Source organism: Platichthys flesus, chromosome 7 (assembly GCF_949316205.1).
Source record: "Platichthys flesus chromosome 7, fPlaFle2.1, whole genome shotgun sequence".
Lineage (NCBI taxonomy): Eukaryota > Metazoa > Chordata > Actinopteri > Pleuronectiformes > Pleuronectidae > Platichthys > Platichthys flesus.
This window is the reverse complement of record NC_084951.1, coordinates 661948-683248: the sequence shown is the minus strand read 5'-3', so window position 1 is coordinate 683248 and position 21301 is coordinate 661948. Positions and strand designations below refer to the sequence as shown.

The window sequence follows — 21301 nt, the reverse complement described above, 5'->3', positions numbered from 1 at the left end:
TAATTTTCTAAAAAATAATTTTTTGGTGCTTATGTTTGTATGATTTTCCTTTTTAATTTCCACAAACTATTTTCAGTACATTGCAATACACTGTGAATATTGAGCTGCACATATTGGGTATTTATTTGGTGATGAAGAACAAAGTGATGGTGAATATTTATTTTGTATCGTCTTTGTGTTAATGTTTGTGAATAGATTAGTCTTTAAGTTGCTCTTGAAATAAAAGTTAACCTACAGTGCATGTGGACTGGATTCATTTTGTTTGGGTGTTAACTCTTAAAATGCTTTTAACTCATTCCCGTTTAATACAAGTTGCTGTTGCTGTAGTACAACAGCTATTCTGGCTGTATATTTTTGTGGTTTACTTATTCCCAAAGGTCAGTTATAAATGGTACATTTCTATTATTTTTTAATTATTATTTTATATATACAATGTTCTCTGGTCTTTTGACCACTCAAAGTGCTTTACAATGTGCCACATTCACCCAATCACGTACTGATAATGCAGCATGAGAAGCATTTTGGGGCTCAGTGTCTTGCTCAAGGGCCAGGACATCCTGGGCTCCTTCCCAGCCTCATCGGCAACTTGGAAAAAAACACAAGAAAAGAAGCACACAGACAGAAGCCATTACCTGCTAACAAGCACTTCAAACCATAGTAGTGGAAATTAAATCTGGACATTACAGCTCTGAGAAATCGTAACACATCCTATTCATCATATCCTTGGCTACTTTTCTACTGGTGTCATTTTGCAGTCTCACACCTTGACTTCGGAGGCTGGTACAGATGTTTGAGTGCACAATTGCTCAAACATGTTGCACCTTTGTGTCAGTCTACTGGCAATTTTAATTCTGTTTTTCTTATGGGGATAAGTACGACTGACAGTTTTCAGTGTATTAAGTATCTAAAGAATCAGAACAGAGGAAAAAATGTAAATCATTAAGTGTTCATTTAAGTACATGAGCTGCTATTAATAACAGTTTGAATGTGAATATAAGGTGAACCTGGCCCTAGCCTTACATGTTATTGGATCATGATCACATTTTGTGGTACTGACAATCGTCATTTTTATACACTGTGGATCACTTGTTTGAGGAGTGGGCAGCATCAGTGTGATGTTCAAGAAAGGAACCACAAACCAGGAAGACAATGCCATTTACTAATTTTAATGGTTAAAAAAATATTTCTATGACGAGGGACCAAAACAATTATGGCCACCAAAAGATGACAGGTGGAGCAAGATAAGATGAGGTAAATGTTTTTGAGGAGAGAAAACAAAAAAGGCACAATTCACAATAAATCATGCCCCAAATTCATAATAACAATAATAATCATAATAATTATAATAACAATAATAATAGCAGTACAACAACAAAAATCTGAATTTCTGCAACAACCAAAAATTCAGGCTACTCATTATACAAGGCAAGCCTGATAGGGTCCTCCTGTGTGCTCTGACCAAATCAGGCTTCTGTCCACTGAGCCTGAGTCCTGTTGCTGATACTGTACACAGAAAGCAATACCGCAGTGCACAAGGACTTCAACATGCTATCTAACCACCAGACATGACACGCAGAGTTTGGAGGGACCGATGCAATCGTCGTGGCAGAAAGCACCGCAGCCTTGGCACATGATCATGGCTTTGAGGCGGCAAGAGCACTTGAGCGCCACCTCCTCAGCTGTACTGTCAGTAAAGGCCTGGATGCTAAGGGTGGTCTGGCTGGAGGTCAAGCGGGGACGCAGCTGGAGCACACTATCCGTCATGCTCCTGGAGAAACCACCATTGTCCATCACTGACACATTGGCTGTGTAGCTTACTGCTCCAACACTGCCCGCTTTCTTGGGCAGCTTCCCATACAGTTGGAAGGGAAGAGAGGAGGAAGAGGAGGAGGGTGAGGGAGAGGAGGAGGTGGAGGGGGAGCCAGACGAAAAGGAAGCTTTGCCATGCTCCTTTTTAGCCATCCTAGCAAAAGTCATCTCCATATTGAGGAGTCCCTCCATTGCCCCGCCACTAAGGAAGCTTTCCACAGAGCTCACAGGCTCTTTTTTGGTAATACTCATGGGTACAGTTGGGGAGGATTTGGCAAGAGCCTGGCAAGAGGGTCGTGCAGCAACTTCATTTTTTATGGTAGGTGCAGGAGAAAATTGCTGTTGTTGAGGGTGGAGTAGCTCAGACGGTTGGGGCCGCCAGTTGATCTTAATAGTAGGTAAAGCCTCTGTTGGACAGGTGTCTGCATGAGGGGGGGATGGCCTATTAGGTATAGTCCGGTGGGAGGGCTGGGGCCTGTCTGGAGTGGTCCCTGTTGAGGGCTGAGGGCCACAGGAGTCTTTGATAACAGCAGACTCCACTGTAGTCTGGGAGCTAATGTCTGTCTTACTTCTGGAGGACAAAGCACTGAAGGAGGAGGGTGGCAGAGAAGTGATGACTGGGACAGCCCCAGGGGCCTGCTGAGATTGATGCTGTGTTACAGCTGGGGCTTCCATTAGACACAAGACTGGATGGCCTATAGGAGACTTGTTGTGGCTCTGAGAAAATGCATTGAGTTCTGAAGCAAGAGACTGGGCTGACGCCTCAGGCCTGTGACGAGGCCCAGGTGTCCTGGTTAGTTGTGGCCTGGGTTGTGCCTCTGGCAATCGACTAATCTCCAGCCTGTTGGCAGAGTGTGAGGGTAAAACTTTCTCCAGTGGCAGGCTACCCTGCAGCAGCTGAGTGACTAAAGGGTTGTTGGCCTCCACACTCGACACGGGTCTGACTGAGTTGGCCAATCTCTTGGAGGCAGCTGCTGCAGTCAGTTGAGTGACAGAGGGCTTTAGGCCTTCACAGCACTCTTCTTCAGCAGAATTCTGTCTGGCAGTTCTGCCATCATCTCCAGATTCAATTTTGACTACAACGTTGCTATCCCTGAGGCCTTGTGGGAGGGCTTGGGGAAGAGGCAGGTGGTTGTGACAATGGGAGCGGCTCTGTAAAGGGTTAGACAAGTTGCTGGGGAAGCAAGGCATAATGACGGTCTGACCTTGGCGACCAGAAACATGGGCCTGGATGACCGGCTGCTGGTTCTGAGGAGAAGGGCTGCAGCTGAGCAATTGGCAGTTTCTCTGGGTGCTCAGTGTGGGGCACCAGTCATGCTGCGGCTGCTGCTCATCTTCCTGGCACTCATCCTCACAGTCTGAAGCAGTTTCTGTGGAGTCGCTATGTGTCCCAGCCTCGTCTTCTTTATCTCCTCCAGAGACAATATGCTGGGTAGACGATGTGTCTGTAAATTGGTTCTCTAACGCTGAATGAGAGAGAGGCTCCTGGCCGTCCATATGGTGGGAACCATGCTGGATAACACCACCCATTCCAGCCTCTTTTCCTTGTTCCTTCTCTATGGGCTGACAGGAACTTGCCAGAGTCTGAATAACGTCCACACCTTGAGCCCCAAATCTAGGGAGGGAATCTGGGATTGAGGTTGGGGCTAGTGGGATTTTTTCACAACTCTTGTCTGACCTCTCTATGGGGACAGCGGCAGACTGGCCTTGCCTGGTCGGCTGGGCAGCCAAAAGCTCAGCTACAGTGTCTACAGCTACAGGCTCTGGAGAAGGCTTGACAGCTATAATATCTGTTTGCCCAATACAGGTTCTCTGAACACTGGCTGATGTTGCTTCTATTTCCTCTGTAGCCTCTGGGCCCCAAGCTGCCTCCTCTTGAGGAGGGCTTGGGGTTTGTAAAGGTTCCAAGGACATGGATGTTAAGGTAGAAGATAGGGAGGGCTGGGGTTCGGGATCTACACTGAGAAGCAGTAGTTGTGTTCTAGACAAATTAGTGCCCAAAGATAATCCCTGCTCTTCTTCTCCGCTTCCTCCTCCTCCTCCTCCTCCTCCTCCTCCTCCTCCTCCTCCTCCTCCTCCTCCTCCTGCTCCTGCTCCTCCTCCTGCTCCTCCTCCGGGCTCGATAGGTCCTGGATGCTCTTGTGCTCTTCGTCCGTTGCTGCTATCCGGTAGCCCAGAAGCAGGCCGCAGCCTGACTGCGGCCGGCCCTGCCCCCTCGCCAGAGGCTGCAACAGCAGCAGCGGCCTCGCGCTGGGCCCGGGCTTGTTGGGCACGGGCTTTGATGTCTGCCAAGGTGCGTGCGCCCCCCGTCCCCGACCGCCGAGAGCCCTCACCGGGAGGCACGATCCTTGGGCAGATCTGGTAGGTGGGGTGCCCTTTAACCCAGGGAGGTTTGATTCTGGACAGTTGGATCTGGGACAGAAACACAAGGACAGTGAGTACCACCTATCCTAAGGAACAACTTATTTCAGAAAAGCCAAATCAATTTTGTGTGAAGGTTTATCTCACAAAGTCTTACCCGGATAGGCGGTACCTTGGGTTCTTCTGTTGTCGGCTGCGGCTTCTCCGAACAGACACTGTCAATTGTGGTACGAAAGGACTGACGGTCGTCGATCCGCGGCCTCTTTTCGGGGAAGCTGGAGAAGGCCTGACTCTCATCTGGCCTTCTCTTCTGCTCCTTAAGCGGAGCATTGGGTAGAGGTGTGCTGGCTGGGCTTGCCGAAGGGCTGCTCTCTCGGCTGCTGGTGGCTGTACCCCCTGTGATGGAAGTGACCACTGAGGCAGTATCATCGAGGGGATCGGCTGCAACTGCAGCACTGGAGGATGCTGATGAGAATGAAGAGGAGTCTAGACCTGCGGCAAAAGCTCCTTGTCCATCTGAAGGTGAGGAGGGTGAGGAGGCAGGTGAAGAGGCAGATGAAACGGAAGAGGAGGAGGAGGAAGGGGAGGAGGTGGAAGCCAGGACAGGTGCAGGCTCTTCAGGGAGTAGACAGGCGGTAAGTTCAGGCTCCTCATTTGCACTGGTGCCAGTAGGGCTTGGAGTGGGAGTAGGCGTAGGAGATGGGGCTGGCAAACATACTGACAATTGACTGGGTGAGGGCTTTGGCTCAATGAGGACACTCTCAGATGGAAGCTCCACACCAAACTCTGCCTGCAGCACCACCTCTCCTTGAACCACTGTATTGTCAGACATTGGAGAGGCAATAGAGACAGCTGAGATGTCCACTGCAGCACTACTCTCAGTTGCTTCTTCAGGCTGTAAGGCAGGAGCAGGGGCCTTGCATAGGGTCCTGCGTGCCCTGCGACGCAGGTCAGCCCGCGTGCGTCTCCTCATCCTGCCATCTCTCCTTCGGCGACCTACGCCGCGTCTCTTGGGAGCACCAGTTGCGACAACAGCAACATCACTGTCGAGCACACTGGCTGCAACTTCATTGGTTTCACTCATGGTAAGCTTAAGGGACTCCTCTCGTGTCAGGCCAGACCTACAGATACAAAAACTACAGCTAAGTACATTATAAAAACAAGACGCAAAATGGCCATGATTGATTAATCCTAACCCTGGTCAAAGTACAAGACAATAAATGGCTTAAAACTAAATGACTGTTTGCAATGATCAGTTTTAATGTGGTTGCTGATCATAGCACATCAAGACTCTAAATTATACTAGTGATACTTTTCAGTGTTTAATGTGCAATACATTACTAATAGCTTATTTAACTACTTCAAGTATGACCAAACCCCTGCCATGAATGTTGAATGAACAGTAAATTCAGACTTACTTTTGCCCGTGGTATTCTTCAAAGAACTTTTCCTTCCATGCCTCAACCTTCTTCTCTTTCTCCATCTCCTGTCGAAAACGCACCTGCATCTCATGGGTGAACTCACCTAATAGGGTCAAGCACATGTAATGATTACTCTACAGGAAACTGTAAACAAGTACAATAGTTAAGCTAAGCATTAACCAAGTGACTTTAGAAATGTTAATTTCTGCCTCAAACTACACGTAAATAATCTGAGATGAAAGTAGAAGCTCACGATTTATGTGCTCACACTGTACAGAAAGATTGTCTTGCATAACCAAGCTCAATTGGCTCCAGATCTGGACTGGTATTCTTGTCGAAGAAGAGGTCGAAGTTTGTTTGCTAAAAATTCTCACAAGGTAGAAACATTCTGCCTTGATCAAGTATTTCCTTCTATTTGACAAAAAAATTAAAAATAAAAAGCATCACCATTTGGATACACTTAAGACATGGGCATTTTAGTCTGCTTTTTTGCAGAACGAAAGCAAACTACATTTCAGGCTTCTGTATTGTAAAGAGATCACTACCTACACACTGATTGTGATTCTGTAGGAACCTTTCACACCACAAAGTGAGCTTTTCGTGTGAATTCTGCTGCTGGTATTTATGATTTCCTCACCTCCTTACTTTACAACCTTTTTTCATTTACTTCTTTCACTTGTACAACTTCAAAACATTCCTATCACCAACTCACAAAGAAAACAAGACCAACTGTTAGTTTCATGATAAGTCCATAACATTTTGGCACTATCCAAATGCATTCTTATAGATCTGTATATAGAGCGATCCAGAATTTTCAAGTTGAATTAATTTACTATACATGGCTCTTGGGAATTGCCATTTGGATAATAAATGTGTATCAAAATACTTGTTTTTTTTGTTTGTTTTTGCCATTACTTTTAAACAATGTTTTATTTTATCTGCTTTGATTTTAGAATTTGTAAAATTTAATTTAGTCTGATTTTAAATGACATTGTATTAATTTTCTCCTTGACTTATGTTTTATATTCTTATTTGTTTTCTTTCTGAAGCACTTAGTAACCGTTGTTTTGAAAGGTACCATTATTGAAAATCTATGTTGGCCGCCATTTTGCAAGATGGCAGTCGTAAGAAAATTGCATGGAGTAGTCTGATACCATTTAGTCTGACCAATCATTTACCTTCAGCCAGCCTTTCCTTCCAGCTCTGGGAGGCATGGGTGAAGAACTCGTTATTTAGAGCTGAACTACTCAGTCTGGCCATTCCATCAGGCCCAATCTGAAAAGTGAGAGGCTTCAATGAACACACAGTAGGAAAACAATCAAATGTAATTCATTAATCTCAGAAATTGAGTGGCCTGTACCATATCGTAACTTAGCTTTGCAAAAATTATATCATGCAAAAGCAAATATACAGAACAATTGGACAACAATATTGCAACCTGTCCTCATTTGCACACCAATCTCACATGAGGCGGTTTTGCACCTGAACATGACATTTATGCTGCACACAAATATTGTTTTTCTTTGTCATTACTCATTCTAAGTTGCATGAAAAGAAATACCCTGGGTTTCTATATATCTAAAGCTGTATATCTAATTTATTTCAAACTTGATATGTGTTACAAGGAATTGCAGTGGAGAATATGGTCAAGTTTAGATAAATGACATTACAAAATACATATAGAATAATCAGGCAAATGGTGATCTGTAGCAGCAAGGGCTGGGACCAATCAATGTGACCAAAACCCTGGGTCAACATTGGTCCAAGCATGATCCTCAGGACAATAAGCTACAACAAAAAAAACTTGCCCTCAATCATCAACAGTAAATGGACTGCATTTATATCTATGAAGCCTTTTTCAGTCTTAGACATCACTCAAAGCACTTATACACATTCAGACAGCACTACTATGTGGTATGTTTTCATTCTATAACAAATTTACACTCAGGCATTAGGGGCAATTTATGGTGTCTTGTCCAAGGACTGGAGCGGCTGGGGGACCACCTTCACTTCCTGAGCCATAACCACCATACAGTGTATGAGTATATTCGACAAACACCAACTAGTGTGATGCTCTGTCATCTAAATTTATAATCACAGCAGAACAACTTCTCTGCACGAGTGCTTGAAGTGAAACCAAACTTTGTTAAGACAGTTCTTTATTAGCATATATGCAACATAAAAGCCTGGGATAAACAACATAAAAACCACATACTTGTCGGTCCACCTCTGGCAGCAACTGCAGCAGCTGCTGCTGAGAGTGTGTGGGAAAGGCTGAGAAGGTCCGCACATTGATGAGGGCTCTGATGTTAGTGTTAACCAGGATTGAGCCTGGTGTCTCAAAGTCTACATCCACTCCTCCTCGACTCCTCTTCATGGGCCCTGACGAAGAAAAAAACAAATTTTTACTCATAGACAGCTTCTGAAGCAGTGTGCAGGTCCATGGAGTCAGTCACCACACACAATACTTTTAAAATCACACAGCAAAACATTAATATTACATTAGATATCCGGCCCTTAGATAACTGGTGAAAGAATTAACTTAACCTTTATTTATTGTAGTAACAGTGTGCTTTCTATCTTCTCTGAGTTCTTTCTGCTGGTTGTCAGTCAGTCAGTTATGTCTGTGAAACGCATCTCGAGAACTGTTCAACTTATCAGCTTCACAATTGGCATGTGTATTGTTAAGAGCGCTAAAAGTGCAGTGTCAAATTTGGTGCAATTTGTAAATGGCTTACATTCAATATTGATAAAAATTTGTATAAACAGACCAACTGCGGCTTGCAGTCAGTGGGGCTGGGGTAGCATGGCCTATTAGGCAGTCTGCAGACAGAGTTGAACCTGCCTTCTTCTATATCCTCAAATATCATACTACAGTGATTGGCAAATGGTCCACTAGTAATAAAGTCTTGACCGCCAGGTCATTTAAATAATATGATAATTTGTAAATTACCATATCGGACTGACTCAGGTGTTGCGAATGCTGATCTTCGTCATGGCAAAAATATTCATAGAATCACTTGCTGTTTGAAAATTTCCCTTGAAACTCGACGATTTAGGCATCAACCCTTCCCTCTGCAACTGGATACTGGACTTCCTATCCAACAGACCCAAGTCTGTTAGGTTAGAGAACCAAACCTCCTCAACCCTCATCCTGAACACCGGCGTGCCTCAAGGCTGTGTGCTAAGTCCTCTCCTCTACTCACTATTCACGTATGACTGCATTCCTGTAAATGTAACTAATACTTTTGTCAAGTTTGCAGACGATACTACGGTGATTGGCCTCATTAGCAGCAACGATGAGTCGGCCTACAGAGAAGAGGTCCAGCACCTGGCGGCGTGGTGCACTGACAACAACCTGGCTCTCAACATCAAGAAGACCAAAGAGCTCATCGTGGACTTCAGGAAGAAAGGCGGCACACACCCCCCATCCATATCAACGGGACGGAGGTCGAGCGTGTCACCAGCTTCAAGTTCCTGGGTGTCCACATCTCTGAGGACCTCTCTTGGACACTCAACACCTCAACCCTGGTCAAGAAAGCTCACCAGCATCTCTTCTTCCTGAGGAGACTGAGGACAGCTCATCTGTCTCCTCAGATTCTGGTGAATTTCTACCGCTGCACCATTGAGAGCATCCTCACTAACTGCATCTCAGTGTGGTATGGCAGCTGCTCTGTTGCGGACCGGAAGTCACTGCAGAGGGTGGTTAAAACTGCCCAACGCATCACCAGTTCCTCACTCCCCACCATTGCAGCTGTCCAGGGCAAGAGATGTCTGCGGAGAGCGCACAGCATCGTCAAGGACAGCTCTCACCCCAGCCACAGACTGTTTGCCCTCCTCCCTTCTGGGAGGCGCTACAGGGTCCTCCGTTCCCGGACTAGCAGGTTCAGGAACAGCTTCATCCCTGCAGCTGTCACCCTGCTGAACTCTGCACCGCAGTGATAGCAGCAGCCCCCCGGCCCCACACCCTCCTCCAACCACTGAACATTTGAACACTTGCACTACACTGTCACTTTTTTTTACTACTGTATTATCCTGCCTATAGTATATTCATATCTATATATTTTTATATATTTTCATATATTTATCTTGCTTAAAGTTATTATATCATACAATACCTGTTAATACTGTAGTACTTCAGATATATAACTTACTGCTCATAGTTCTTATATCATACAAAATCTGTTAATACTGTACTATTTCCTTTATTACTGCTCATAGTTCTTATATCATACAATATCTGTCAATACTGTATTATTCCATATATATTTGCTACTGTACATATCTTATTTATTTACGTTTCATATGCGCACAATACTCTGCACTTTAACTGTAAAAGCAAAATGTTATTTTTGTATCTAGAATGCTTTATATTAAGCTGAATTACAGAGCTTTTATATAACCGACATGTTATGTATGAAAAAATGACATCAGTAAAGTAAATTAATATAAGATATATAAAAGCCATACACATGAACAGTAATAAACAAAACTCAGCTTCATTTTATAAAAAAACACTGAGTGGATGCACAAAAGCTGAATGAACTCTGCACCATAGACTGTACTGCAAACAACATCCAGCACAGAAACAATAAAAATAGAGTATATTGTAGAACTGTTTGAGGAGGACTCACTAATGTCAATGACAAATTCTGTGGTCGCTGCAGAGCAAACATTTAAAACACATCTATTATTCACTTTATTAAAAGAGGAGATTAATAAAGAGTTTGTTAAGAGTATTTCATCTGCCGTATACTGACAGAAATCTCTGTCTGTCTTACAGTTTCAAACAGGAAGCTGCCATCAGCATTACCACAGGCCAAGTAAGAAGCCCAATGCAAACAGACATTTGGAGGCCAATCAGAAATACAGTTTCTGACTTTCATTTCTGCTGTGTTGTTGTTCTAGGGACAAAAGAGAGGTCCTTACCTGTTGGGACATGCTCTCCATTTACTTTAAGAGGGGTGAGGACAACACGAGGCATCATGACTGCTTTCTTCCTCTGTCTCCCTGACTGTAGCAAGCAGGAGGAGATAGTTAGTATATACAGTAGCAAATTCCCTTTAAAGATCCATCTGAAATATGTGGAAGATTTTACTTATAACTGGAATTGTCTCACTGTCAAAAAAGGGCAACCTGAATGACACTGTAGAGCTGATCAAACATTTTTGGGAAATGAATACATTTAAAATGTCCATCGTAAACTTCATGCAGGGTGCTGACCTGTCTGGATCGGCTTAGTCTGGTCTGAGTGTGTTGAGCATGTTGGCTCTGCTGTATGTCTGTGCGTCCCTGCTGTCCTGCTGCTCTGCTGAGGCGGGTCTGAGGCTGGGTGCTGGGAGCCTGAGGCTCTGTGGAGCAGGAGGTGCTGGAAGAGCTCTCATCCACCGAGGCTTAAGTCAGGAACAAATACACTAAGGTAAATTATCTCACACATTTGTGACAGATGCAAGTAGTCTATGAACATTTACAAGATAGGTATACACACTTTGGATTCACATGATGAAGAAAACATTCAGCAGTGAATAGCTTGTCTGAGCAGAGGCTGCTTTCCTTGTGTTTTGAATTACAGTATATCAACATCACAACCAGTGGTGCGGCTCAATCTGTAATAATGGTGCATGCCTTCATCCATAATGTGTTCTACCAGCAACTAAATAATAGGAGAGCCACTGATGTATGTCCTAGTTTATCTGTACAATAAATAGAATTATTAATCTTATGTGTTTTCTATTTTGGAGCAGCAGCGGCTCATCTGTGCAATGTCATGAGGCAACAATTCATCACTTTGTTGAGCACTTGAGCAAATTGAAATAAAGTCACATTGTTACACCCCGCTGAGCCAGGTGGGAGAGATATGAAAAATAAAGAAAAGAGAGAATGAACTATATAACATAAAGGTAATTATTAATATTCACCAGCACATTGTAATAGAATAACTTGCTGCATGGCACAATAATATTACAACATTTTCGTCGAAAAAACTGGATTCTTGCATCTCTCTCCTGGCTCCTGATCAGTTTGAATTCCTATCTAAACTAACACACCTGAAAACGCATATCTCAGGGCCACTCAAGTATAAACAGTTAGGCTATATACTGGGAATTGTCAGAGATTTGTAATAATCGTTTGTCTCCCCTGCATGTAAACAGTTGTCGTGGCATTGAAGTAGCCTGAGGCTCATGTGCTTAAGGCACTTCACAGCATAGCTCAGCACAGCTATAACCTCTACAATATGCATCATTGGTCGATATAATGAAACAGTAACTGAGGTAGGGTGTTACCTTCATTGTCTCCGCTGGCGGCAGCAGTGGTCTCAGTGGAGTCACAGCTCTCCTGCCCAGTGGCCTCAGTAGGGCCAATGGGGACAGCAGCCGAGCCTACTGCAGGGGTGCTGCTGCTGGAAGCTGGCTGGGAAGTACTGCCAGCCGCCTCAGTTGATGCCTCTGACTCTGAGGTGGTCTTTGTCCACTGGAGGGCGTTCTTCTACAACGTGTCAACAGTAAAGTTATAAGTATCCTATTCTTCTACAAAAACACAATTTTCTCTGCATGTGTAAGGAATATGGTTAATAGTGAATGTACTAAATTAACAAATATATAACTCATGTTCAGGCTTTCTTACATCGGTTATCCGAAAAATACAGAATAGATGATAAAAAGTCTGCATTTGGTTTATAAAGCTACTAATGGTCTAAACCTAGAAAAAAAATATCACAGATCTCCAGATTCCACAATCTACTCCCATGTCACTTAAAGGAATCCTTAACGGAAAAATTCAAAATCCCTCATTATCTACTCACCACTATGCCGATGGAGGAGTGGTTGAATTGTTTGAGATCACAAAACATTTTTGGAATTTCGGTTGGAAACCTTTTCAAGTCGAATTTGAATTATTCAGGCTTATGGACACTTGGACAACATCACAGAAGCATCTTACCCTAACCCCTTTCGGCATACAGTTATTTTTTTTAGGCTTGAAGACAATACAAAACAATTGTATTGTATTGTATTGTATTTGGTTGCAATGCTGAAAACCCCATTAACCCAAACAATTTGTGTGGACTCTTAAACCCCTCCAACAGCCTAGATGTGGATGCATGATTGAATTAAAACTTTTCTGTTTACTAGCCCATTAAAATGTTTACAGATGTGCACTCAACTCTGGATGACCTCCTGAGATTATCTGAAGGGGTTGTATGTGAGAAAGCAAGTAAAGGCCGGCGGATGCTTCTGCGTTTTCAGGGGCCCGCAAGCGCAAGAGCCCTTCCGGGCCCCCTACGTGCTTGCGTGCGTCGCCGAATTTTTCTAACTATAGACAAAGCTCTGCAAGCCTCACGTAGCCCGCAAGGATGTGATTGGTTTGCTAACTACATCCTTGCCGGATTCGCATTTCCGGTTTCATGCCCCATAATACCGGCAGAAACAACGGAAGATTTAGAAGAACGAATATGGACCAAAAAGAAGAGAGTTTGGTAGAAGAGATCCGAAAGTATGACCACTTGTATAAACCCGTCACTGACTGGCAGATTTGTCCGCCAGAAAAAGGCTATGAGGAGCCGCAGTGGCGATGTAAATAAACAGTCGACGATGACTGCCACACACAAAAAGAAGGCGTCTCTAAGGCCGTCTTTGACAAAAGAGGTTACTCCACCTAGTGTTCTGGCGGTGAATTGCTTTGTAACACGCACAACGCTTGGGAAAGCATGAATGACAACGAGTTTTCCGACACAACTGCGTGAAAAGCCGCAGACGCAGTTGCAGAAGCATGCGCTGGCCTTTAGAGATCCACTCGAGGCTTTAGCATGAACAAGTTGGCAAGTTGAGGACGTTTCTAACACTGGACCGAGATAAAAGAAGTGACCAAAGAAGATGTAAAGAAAGATTTGGTGTTGATGTACTGTAAACATGTAAAGTATATATTATGCATAATATGGATATAATTTAGAACAATATATCCTGCCTTGCCCCCATTACCAAATACTCCGGGGATCCTGCTGCATTGTTCTTGTGTTAAAAAGGAAAACTGTCATATCCGAAGACATTTTTAATCATCCTGACACTGTTTTCGGTCGCAAGTTGTGACTTAAAACAATGGTGGACTGTTTTTTTTCTCTTACTGCATGCAAGCCCAAAATTGAATCCCATCCAACATCAAGTCCTGCTCCAAATTTTAATTGTAATAAAACCTTTTATCCTGCTTTTGATTACTTCTGAGTTTTCGGATTTCTGCCAGTGTCGATCATTAATCTGTATTATTATTATATATTTGGTATTATTCTATACTTAAGTGATAAAACCCATTACTTTCTTTTAATCTACACTTGTATAGCTCATTCAAGTGTTTTGATTGTAAGGCATGTTTTTAAATGTGCTGTATAAATTAGTGCTGTCAAATGCTTAAAATATTTAATCACGATTAGTCACATTTATGTCATAGTTAACTCCAAATGAATCGCAATATATCGCAAATATATTTCTATTCTAAATGTCCCTTCATTATTTTTTTTTCCATAATTTTGTTTTCATTTTAATGCTCTTATCAACATGGAAAAGTGGAGTGGCTTGCTTTATGCAAATGTTTCATTTTATTGAAAAACAACACTGCCAAACAGGGCGGTACAAAATCAAAATTATAAAGTGCACATTTCAGGTAAACAAGGACTCAGCCTATAGTGCAGTTAAACCATGGCTTAATATTTTCTTTTTTCAAGTTTGCTGTGAACATTGCAGTCAGGCCTCTTATTTCAGAAACAATGAACCTTACCAATAAAAGTCTACTACTTCTTTGCTTTCAGCCAGCTACTCAAACAGACAAGCAACAAAATAACAAACAAACAAAATACACAAGCAAGTGTCTGCCAACTTTGAAATGAAAAATTATTGTGAGAGTTGGCAGCTCTGCGTTAATCTCGCGAGAAAAAAATTGACGTCGTTAAAATGGGTGTGACGCGTTTAACTGACAGCACTAGTATAAACATGATATGACTCCTGACAGTAAAATAATTACCTTTAGGGTGAACAGGCTCATCCGTCCGGGCAGCTTAAAGAAGATGCTGTTCTTAACTCTGTCCCCCCTTACCTGAGAGTGCAGCATTGTGACCAGGCAGGCCAAAGGAGCTGTTCCACTGTACACATACATACATACACACAGAGAGATACAGAGACAGAGAGAATGTGATTACACACAGTGGGTCAGACTAAAGACATTAAACCAAAGGTTTAGGGTTGTGTGACAATAAACTAACATGATGTTAGGAACATAGCATTTTCCACAATTTGAGATCTTTTTCAGGTCTTAATAAAACATATATAATATATTGATTCTTAGGTGCATCGAGATGCATAGACACAAGATAATGGATTTATGTTTTCTGCAACATTAATTTTTTGCAATGTCCCGCCGCTGCACAATTATGACTACCGCTGCTCCAGGATGAGGACAGATGGACATTAAAAGATTGGGTCGTCTTTTCCTACTCATTTATACATTTTCACACTGTACGCACGTAGTTCATCTGCTACACAAAACACAACACGCGCACAGCCAGGACATCAGGGTTAAAGTGACCATAACGATATTGATTCTTGATCCGACACCATCGATTAATAACTACAGTACATACTACTGCAGACACACAATTTTTTTTGCATTATTGTTGCACAAGAAGTGACACCAAATTTATACTTAGTAAATATGAATTCAGCAGTTTGTTTTTATAAGAGCGGCTCTAAGTGTGAAGGATTAGAAAAGAACAGTAACTCGTATACATTAAAGGGTCTAGATGCAGCTCACAAGTTTAAACTGAATAAATGTCAAATCAATGTGGAGAGCACTGAACACTGTTAGACAGTTATAGTCGAATATTTTAACTGAAAACTGTATTTTCTAAATTACAGCACACTTGGAATAAAAGTTACAGCCTAAAACATTTTTAATGCCCAAGTCACGGGGCTAGTGAACGTGCACACCTCAAGTAGTACCATCAAGATGCATCAAATAATTGAATCATCGATGTAAGACAGCACGCTGTTCCACCATATGGCTGCTTTCAGACATGCACTGAATTACCAAGAACCTCCTGACATTTTCTATATCAAATCAGGGCTTCGTTACATTACATGTCATTTTAGCTGACGCTTTTGTCCAAAGCGACCTACATTTTTAGTAGACTCAACATTTATGAGGGTCCATTTAGGGGTTCAATATCTTGCCAAGGACACTTCGGCATGCAGATGGGGACAGAGTGGGGATTGAACCGGCAACCTTCATGTTGGAGAACGCCCACTCTACCCCCTAGGCCACACCACCCCTCAGACTGCGACCAAATAATCATAGCATTTGCAATATTTTTGGTGACCCCAAGGTAAATTTTAAAACTACTCACACCACTTGGACTTGCAAATACGCCCCCGTTTTTTTGTTACAATCATCATTGATATCAGGTGTAATATCAGGAGCTAGTGAAACATTTTGTGTGTGTGTGTGACACGAGCTGGAGTTTCCGTGTCCTCCTCCACTCTGACTTGCTCTCACTTTTACTAATAAAGACTCATTACTCGTTGTCAGGATTTGATAAATGAAGTTTACTTAGAGTTTGTCTAATTCCCTCCGGTATAACATGAGATGTGACACGCAGTCAGGACTCAGAGTTAAAGTGACAGGAGCGACACAGATCAAACACCATCAATTAATATCTAAATACACGCATGTAAGTTTGTTGTATAAATCCTACTCATCCCCTCCTGTTTATTGAGCTGGTTACATTGGTTCGGTGCCAATTGCTTCAATTTATTCAAGAGCAAGGAGTCCATTTTATTAATTGTTTTTGTTGTGTATTGTTTATTTTAATTATGGTTTCTTTATTGAGGATATTATGTTTTAATTCTAATTAAAATGTCAGACTGAATATTCTTAAGAATTTAAAGTTCATTGGTCTTTGAAAGGGTGTAGTTGGATTATGATCTAATATTGTTTTTTCAGTGGTATGAAATTGTTTCAAAGTGATGACAATTTAATTTATCACAATAATTTCCGGGACAATACATCGTCCAACCAAATGTGTTATGACAGGCATACCTTCATATTTTCATTATCACACCAAGTTAGAGGTTTCCTTTAATAGTTTACCGCTTTAGTTTAGTTTTAGCTTTTACATCCAAGCCAACCTGGTATTGCAAACCGACATATTCCCTAACTGAATCGTAACCTTGTGAGTCGGAATAAAATTGATTTGGGAAATCAGTGCATAAACCCAGCACTAATCAGCATGTACTTAAAGTAACAAATATGAAACTGCAGAATAGCCAATTACAGAAAAATATATGACAGGATACTCAGAAAAGAAGAGGACTAAATCTGATGTCAGAGGGTCCCTGCACGTCGACACAGTGGAGGACCTGAATAGAATAAGTCTAAGCGTGGCAGAGGTTTGTGCAAATGAGGCTGTACAACTGTGGTTCACTCAGGGCAAAAGAGCTTGAAGGCCCAACTACAAAAGTTGGTCTTGCGGGAGCCAGGCCCAATAGTGGTCGTCAGGGGGATGTGCTCTAAAGCAGTGATGTCAAACTCAATCACAGAGAGGACCAAAATAAAAAACCGGTACTATGTCGAGGGCCAAACAGGGTCAACATTTATTAAACATGACAGGATACTGTAAAGATTGCAAAAAGAAAACATTTAGGTAGGCTATATTCTTTTTTATGTGCATTTGCCAGAGCCAGATGTTTGGCATATTTCTTGGCTTACAGTTTATTAATGTTCGTTGTTCGGCTCTGTGCTGTGGAAAACCTAAAGATGACTGAAGGTGTGTACCAGTGAGACAACTCCTGAGGACGGTTTTTGTTAATCTTCATCACAGAGAAAAGCGTTTGGGTGAACTTGACGGGACAGGCACTGGAATCTCTGGAACACTGGAAAAATAATTTAATAGCGCCAAATACTTGGCAGTTGAGGAGGGGTGCTCACTCCAAGTGCATCTAGCAGGGCATTGCGCATTGTGGCTCGGTCAGTGGAGCCCGTGCACTCCGCCTGGCTCTCTGTTCTGCGGGGCTGTGTGCACTCTGGCTTGGCTAGTGGAGCTTGTGCATGCCGCCTGGCTCTCTGGCCGGAGGGAGATGGAGAGAGAAAGATGGAAGGAAAAAAAGAGAGAGATAAGCCTAGAAGACATGGTGAACTTATGGGGGAAAATAATTGAATATCATCAAATACTCTGCAAGTGAGTGCAGTGGAGATGAGCCCTCGCTCGCTCTGTGTGTGTCTAGCCGGGCATAGCACACATTGCTCGGCCTATGTAATCTGTGCACGCCACCTGGCTCTCCCTCGGCAAGTGGAGAGGAGTGCACGCTCGCTCTGTGTGTGTCTAGCCAGGTATTGCGCATCGTGGCACGGCCCACATAGCTTTCTCAAAAAAAAGTGTGTGTCCTATTTACTGGCGGGCCAGTAAAGATAGACATTTGATATGTTATTATATTAATGTGGGTAATATATTTAATTCAGTAAGGGGCTACAGTGCCTATAGTAAAAGAAAGTTTGTCCGGAGCCATCGAAAACCTCTTCAGGATTCACCGACAGATGCAAAAATGAAAAAGACAAAAGGAAAAACAAATTGGTGATAAAGTCCATCTCCTGTGTTGATGTGCTAGAAACAAATACACGAAGCGGTATAAATAGGTTACGTCCTGTATCTGCCTGCTGCACCATCCCTTACCTAAACCCCAGAGAGATATCTTGGTTGTTGTGATCGGTCTGAGCAAAGAATCTCCTGCTAAGTTGCTAATTAGGGCTGTGTTTGGCTACTTATTTCCCAGAATGATTTGATTACAATTCACAAGGTCTCGATTTGATTTCAATTCAGCTAAGAATATTTGAGTTGCCTGGATTTGAAAGAGTCTCCTCGAACTAAAGCTGTAAACTGTTTAAGGAAACCTCTTACATGGTATATTACAAAAAAATATTAAAGGTGACATATAATGCCCATTTTACCACAGTTGATATGGGGTCTTAATGAAATGTCTAACATATTTTGGTCAAAATACCACAAGGATAATTTAAAACAGCACCCTTTTTACGCTGTCTAAAACAGCCCTCCTCAGATTGACCTATTATGAGTGCCCCACCCCCCTCATCCCCGGTGAGCCTGGCTGCGAGCGCCCCAGCTCCCCAGCACAGCCCTGTAGTGGGAGCAGTGGGAGCTTGAGCTGGCGCAGCATCCTTCCACACTGTTGAGTCAAAGTTTAGAGGTGTCCCGGGGGTCCCTTGTTAATGCGGCCACTTAACGCTAGCGTTAGCTCGCGAGCTCACCAGGCCGGTGGAGCCCGGCTAGCGTTAGCTCGCTCGTCCAAGGCCATGTAGCGTGACTCCTTACATGGGCATGGTGTGACTATGATGTTTATTTTGGTTGTAATCCCATTCGACACACTCTAGCGTATCGTTTCAGACATAGAGGAACCACAACAAATCGCAGGAGGGTTTTTTTCCAAGAGTTTTTGGGACGGTAGACATGCCAGAATAAAACGGCATCAGGCCCCAGCGGTGTGTCACCCTCCTGTCTGAAAGCCTGCGCTGATCAGCTGGCTCCCATCTTCACAGGGATATTCAACAGATCTCTGGAGCTGTGTGAAGTCCCCTCCTGCTTCAAATGCTCCACCATCATCCCATTCCCTAAGAAACCCTACATCACTGGACTGAATGACTACAGGCCCGTCGCCCTGACGTCTGTGGTCAGGAAATCCTTCGAAAGACTGGTGTTGACCCATCTGAAGGGCATCACAGGCCCCCTGCTGGACCCTCTGCAGTTTGCCTACCGGGCAAACAGGTCAGTGGATGATGCAGTCAACATGGGGCTGCACTACATCCTGCAACACCTCAACTCCCCAGGGACCTATGCAAGGATGCTGCACCTCAGGAGACCCATCTGTTAAAATCCTAAAATTTGCAGATGACACATCGGCCGCATCCGGGATAATGATGAGTCTGCATATAGGCCGGAAGTTGAACAGCTGGCCCTGTGGTGCGGTCACAACAATCTAGAGCTGAAAACGCTTAAAACTTTGGAGATGACAGTGGACTTCAGGAGGATCCCCCCAGCACTGCACCCCCCTCACCATACAATACCGTGTTGGCTGTGAAATTTCAGGTTTCTGGGATCCACAATCTCCCGGAACCTGAAGTGGGAACCCAACATCAGTAAAATCATCAAGAAGGCCCAGCAGAGGTTTTACTTCCTGCGCCAGCTTAGGAAGCATAACCTGCCTCAGGAGCTGCTGATACAGTTTTACACTGCAGTCATCGAGTCTGTTCTTTGCATATTAATAACTGTCTGGTTTGGATCCAAACAGGATAAGAACAGACTCCAACGACAGCCAGGTCTGCGGAAAAGATCATTGGTGCCAACCTGCCCACCATCCAAGATCTGTACACCTCCAGAGTCAGGAAACGGGCAGGAAAGATCACTGCAGACCCCTCACACCCTGGACACAACCTATTCCATCTCCTCCCCTATGGTAGGCGCTAAAGATCTCTGTTCACCAAAACCTCCAGACACAAAAACAGTTTCTTCCCCCTCACTGTCTCACTAATGAACAGCCAATCCACTGTGGCACTGTGCAGTAACCCTGGATCTTATATTAAATTGCAATTATATTAAATTATATTATTTATTTCACCCCCACTGTATAACAGTAATACTCATACCGTTCAATATTTATCCCTGCACTTCTTTTCTTAGACCATCGCACTGTTTGTACTGTTTTGTGTTGTAGTGTGTATTCTATGTAAGCACACTGAGAGCCACTTCATCATGTCAAATTCTTTGTTTGTGCAACTTAATTGGCCAATAAAACCTGATTCTGAAAATATTAAGATATCCAACTAAAATAAACGAAACAACCAAAACGAATAATATTGGCTCCATGTTGACAAATTAAATCTCTTCACATCTTGCGTTGGCAGGTTTTGAGACTCGAACCTCATAATTTAAAGCGGATCATATAAACACAGCAATCCCTTCAGTACTTAACGTGTCCTAATAACTTCTGATTAGTGATTATTGTTATCATGCAATTTGAGCACAGGTCAGCGGGACAGCATGAAGGGAGGACAGATTATGAAAAAGGAATAGTTTGGTTACTGAATTGTATCCAACTTACCTCCTATAGTCAGCAACATGCAGAGTAGTCCATGTGGAGGGAAAGAAAAAATTTGTTAAAAACATACTTACTGATTTTTGATTCATGTGCACTGTGTAATAGGTTCACTGACTACTGAAAACAATAGCTTTAATATTTTAACTGCAGCAGCAGGAACTTGTACAAAACAGGATTGCAACCCCTAATCAATTTAAATTGATAGACAAATAATTTGCAACTCATTTCATTATTGATTAGTTGAGTCTGTTATGGCTATGCACACAGCCAATGCCATGACCTTGTGTAGCTCATGTGACAACGTGATCTCCTCTTTTGATTAAGCATTTGAAAAATGGTGGAGAAAACATCACTAACCATACAGCGGAGACAAGTGTGTCGTCAAAGGTGTTGGAACAAAAAAATACTTTGAAGAAGTCTGTTAGCTGTAAATGTGCAAAGCTCATCTCACATGGCACAGCAGCACATCATCACTTCAGGAGCACCTGAAGAGAAAAGATGTTGGAGTGGGTGAAGGGTATTACTCTGTCTTCTCTTAGTTTACAAGAAGATCTTTAACAAATA

The 21301-nt window shown here is 43.0% G+C and overlaps 1 protein-coding gene across 4 annotated transcripts in view; it reads right to left on the bottom strand.

Annotated features, from left to right (window-relative positions):
• Positions 1-1145: 1145 nt before the first annotated feature.
• Positions 1146-21301, bottom strand: part of asxl1 (ASXL transcriptional regulator 1) — a 271209-nt gene continuing 251053 nt past the window's right edge. For 3 of the 4 annotated variants that reach the window (XM_062392894.1, XM_062392893.1, XM_062392895.1), the window contains exons 2-10: positions 14601-14718; positions 11876-12077; positions 10815-10984; positions 10521-10605; positions 7807-7973; positions 6770-6866; positions 5589-5694; positions 4328-5291; positions 1146-4221 (exon numbers count right to left, since the gene is read on the bottom strand). In XM_062392894.1, coding sequence (XP_062248878.1) covers positions 1549-4221; positions 4328-5291; positions 5589-5694; positions 6770-6866; positions 7807-7973; positions 10521-10605; positions 10815-10984; positions 11876-12077; positions 14601-14718 — 4582 coding nt within the window. In that variant the 3' untranslated portion in view covers positions 1146-1548. Of the gene's footprint in view, positions 4222-4327; positions 5292-5588; positions 5695-6769; positions 6867-7806; positions 7974-10520; positions 10606-10814; positions 10985-11875; positions 12078-14600; positions 14721-21301 lie in introns of all 4 variants that reach the window. The other variant, XM_062392892.1, reaches the window with a different exon arrangement.